Source organism: Ostrinia nubilalis, chromosome 15 (genome assembly GCF_963855985.1).
Source record: "Ostrinia nubilalis chromosome 15, ilOstNubi1.1, whole genome shotgun sequence".
NCBI classification, from domain to species: domain Eukaryota; kingdom Metazoa; phylum Arthropoda; class Insecta; order Lepidoptera; family Crambidae; genus Ostrinia; species Ostrinia nubilalis.
This window is the reverse complement of record NC_087102.1, coordinates 7,620,464-7,623,602: the sequence shown is the minus strand read 5'-3', so window position 1 is coordinate 7,623,602 and position 3,139 is coordinate 7,620,464. Positions and strand designations below refer to the sequence as shown.

Genomic DNA, 3,139 nt, shown 5'->3' with positions numbered 1-3,139 from the left:
TTTCATTACGCCATTTTTGTTTTGCGACCTTTTAGCTCGGCCTATACCTAATTGCTATGTTTCTTGTTACGTGAAATGAATTGAAATTCTTCTTTCAATTTGGGCCAAGAAATTGTTTCTTCTAATATCTCAAAGCTGGTACCAACATCATGAGTATGTACGAGTACAAACTTGGATCACACAATAGTACCCTAATGTCGAATGAAAGTACAAAAGACCATCAAATCAAATCAAATTTCTTTATTTGCGTAATTCCAATAAGTGGTCTCACATAGATTTTGTAGGTTTCACTGAAGTTTGCTCGAACTAGGAAGCGTGCAAATATTAAAAAGAGTAACTAGTAGACTTTACATCGAAAAAGAAAATATACCAGCGATAAAAACATGTCATATTACATTGATTGATTAATAATATAAAGAACTAATAAATTATCATTAAATTAAATTATAAACTTACTACCGAATGTCAGAATGTCATATTGAATAATTATTATTAATTATTGTCATATCATCTTGCAAGACCATACAACTGTACATCCTATTGCCATGAGATGCAAAAAAAAAACAGGGTTTCTTAATGTTTCACACAAAAATTCAATTCAGTTCATCATTATTTACGGTATAAATGCAGGCCGTATGCAAACAGACTCATAAGCTTAGTAAAAGGAAAAAAATAGTGACCAAAACACTGAACCATGAACTTTAAAAATGAACTCTAAAAGCACATTAAAAATTGCGCGTCACAGTTCAAAGGGAAGCCTGCTCTATTATTATGCATCTCGCATAGCGTGGCCTTTCCAGTGTATTTTATAAACGTGTGCAGTTTCCGGCAGATGAGAGCAAATATCGGTTGTTTGTTGTTTCCAACGGTGTTCCTGTAAGAACAATGCTATCAATTTCCCGGGTGTGTTGAACTGGAAGGTTTTCTGCTTTGAGTTACTGTGTCGCGGTTTGTTGACCGTGAAAAAATATTAGGTAGAAACGATTTTATATTCACAAATCAAGTCAATGTTCAAGTTTAACAATAATAATGAGTGATAGGAGTTAGTAATAATGAGATATAGGTTCATGCACAACGAAGAATTAGTATTCTTCTAATTATGATTACCTAGGTCATGATTCTAATAATTTGTGATAGGTAGAGGTACGATTAATATACAAGAAAGTTATGTTCCAAGATTATTAATTTTTATTTACACTTTATAAATAACTTGCCTAAAATTATTAATTTCAATTTATAAAATTTTACAATGAGGAACTGTTACAATGCGATATAATAAATATACAAAAGATAATTTTTTATACAATTAACAGTCCACGATCCAGCCGTTTTGTTCTTCTTAGCATCCAGCAGCGGGCACAGCAGAGCAGATTCCATTATTGCAGTGGGGTTTCAGAGGGTTCAAGCAGGGTTTGAGGATCCCTCCGACTGGCTTGCAAATGAGGCGAGTGCTGCAATCGTGGCAGGAGATGACAGGAGTGGTGGTGATGTCACAAGTAGTCCAGGTTGGGGGGCTCCACTCATCATCTTCGGCTTGCCGGCGGACTCTGCCCTGGTTCTCGTGAGGACCCCCCTGGGAGGTATGTGACCCCCCTTGAGGCTGGTGTGGCCCACCCTGAGACACCTGGCTGGCTGCTGCCGCTAGGACAGCGCACTGAAATTTAAGTTCTATTAGTTCAGAGTAAATTCTAGCCCTACTACTATACTTTATAAGTATTATTAGGGCTTCATCATCATCAGATTATTAAATCCACTGCGTTACAAGAAAACTGTAATTTGCCAGAGGCAAATGGCTTTGGTCCTCACTCTACACGCTGCCCAGACGGGTTGAGGAGGCCTGATTTTCGCAAGTTTATTCCTTTAGTCTCCCTTTACGACGTCCACGGGAAGAGTGGGAATTTTTAACCAAAGCAAACTAAAGAATAGTTGTGCCCTAGAACTACAAATCTAGGTCTTAAAAGAAACTTATTTGGTACAAGTTTGAACTTTAGTCAACGCGTCACTGGACCTGAACAAACTACAAAACATAATTTTCATATTACTAAATAAAATATAATCTTACCAGAACTAGAAGCGTGAGTTTGTTCCTTAGGAAAGCCATTGTGTTCAATAATGTGCACTTATCGTATTATCGACACTGAATACGGCTGTGTCCTTTTATACTCCGTATCAGTTATCACGATCTGTTTTCATCACAACATAAAGCAAGGAAATCACACGTGGGGGTTTTCCAGATAGAAAACAATAATATTTGTTCTCATTATAGGAATTTACTAGGATCTAGGCGAAAACAAGGTAAGATCTATGTCATTGTTTTGTTAGTTCTCAGTAAGAGAGGTTTTACCGGGAAAGGTAATAAATATTTTCTGGAAATTCCTTTAGTTTACTTTTAAACTCTACAAATTCCTGTGTAGGTACTAACTAATTTTGTTTACCGTTAATTCTCTCTTCATTACATTTACCATATTGTTTTCGTATTTCGGTTTTCAGCGAACTACGAGTATACAGACGGACGGAATTCGTGACCTGAATTACAATTTGGATATTTGCAGTTCGGTGTTTCTGACTGAATAGACTTCATTCGTATTATTAGCATTTGTGAGGTGTAAATTGTGACCTGCAAAATTAGTTGTGATGGAGAGACAGTTTTGCTAATTAACAAGAAAGGGTAAAAATTATAAAACCTATCACATTCACGATCGCATGGAAACTTCTACAAATATAATTGTTTATTTTGGTGCCAATTTGCCCTAACTTTAAAGATTAACAATCTTCACTTTCAGTTGTTTTTATTTTGTTAAGCAAGATTACTTCTAATCTATACTTATAATAAATCTGTAGAGAGGTCAATTCTGTACATGAAATATATTTTCAAAATAACTATCAGGGGGTGATTAGTGATCGATACTGATGCCAAAAATGCAATCAGTAAAATTTTTGTCTGTCTGTCTGTCTGTCTGTCTGTATGTTCCTTATAGAAACAAAAACTACTCGAAGGATTTTAACGAAACTTGGTACAATTATTCTTCATACTCCTGGGCAGGTTATAGTATACTTAAGAATTCCCACGGGACCGGGAATTAGCGGGAAAATCCTTTTGTATAAAAAATCTAAACCGCTTAAGATAGACGCTTGAAAT

General features: G+C 35.7%; 1 protein-coding gene across 1 annotated transcript; it reads right to left on the bottom strand.

Moving 5' to 3' along the window:
• Window positions 1-1,195: 1,195 nt before the first annotated feature.
• LOC135078470 (uncharacterized) lies at window positions 1,196-2,156 on the bottom strand. Its single transcript, XM_063973018.1, has 2 exons — window positions 2,063-2,156; window positions 1,196-1,654 (listed from the first exon to the last, which is right to left on the bottom strand). The coding sequence occupies exons 1-2, from the start codon at window positions 2,099-2,101 to the stop codon at window positions 1,340-1,342; spliced, it is 354 nt and encodes a 117-aa protein (XP_063829088.1). The 5' UTR covers window positions 2,102-2,156; the 3' UTR covers window positions 1,196-1,339.
• Window positions 2,157-3,139: the final 983 nt, after the last annotated feature.

What these genes read in the sequence shown, in the direction of transcription:
- LOC135078470 (XM_063973018.1), bottom strand. Translation starts at nt 2,101, where the DNA reads ATGGCTTTCCTAAGGAACAAACTCACGCTTCTAGTTCTG. An exon ending in AACTCACGCTTCTAGTTCTG is followed by an intron (nt 1,655 to 2,062) that starts GTAAGATTATAT and finishes CTTAAATTTCAG; the next exon opens with TGCGCTGTCCTAGCGGCAGC.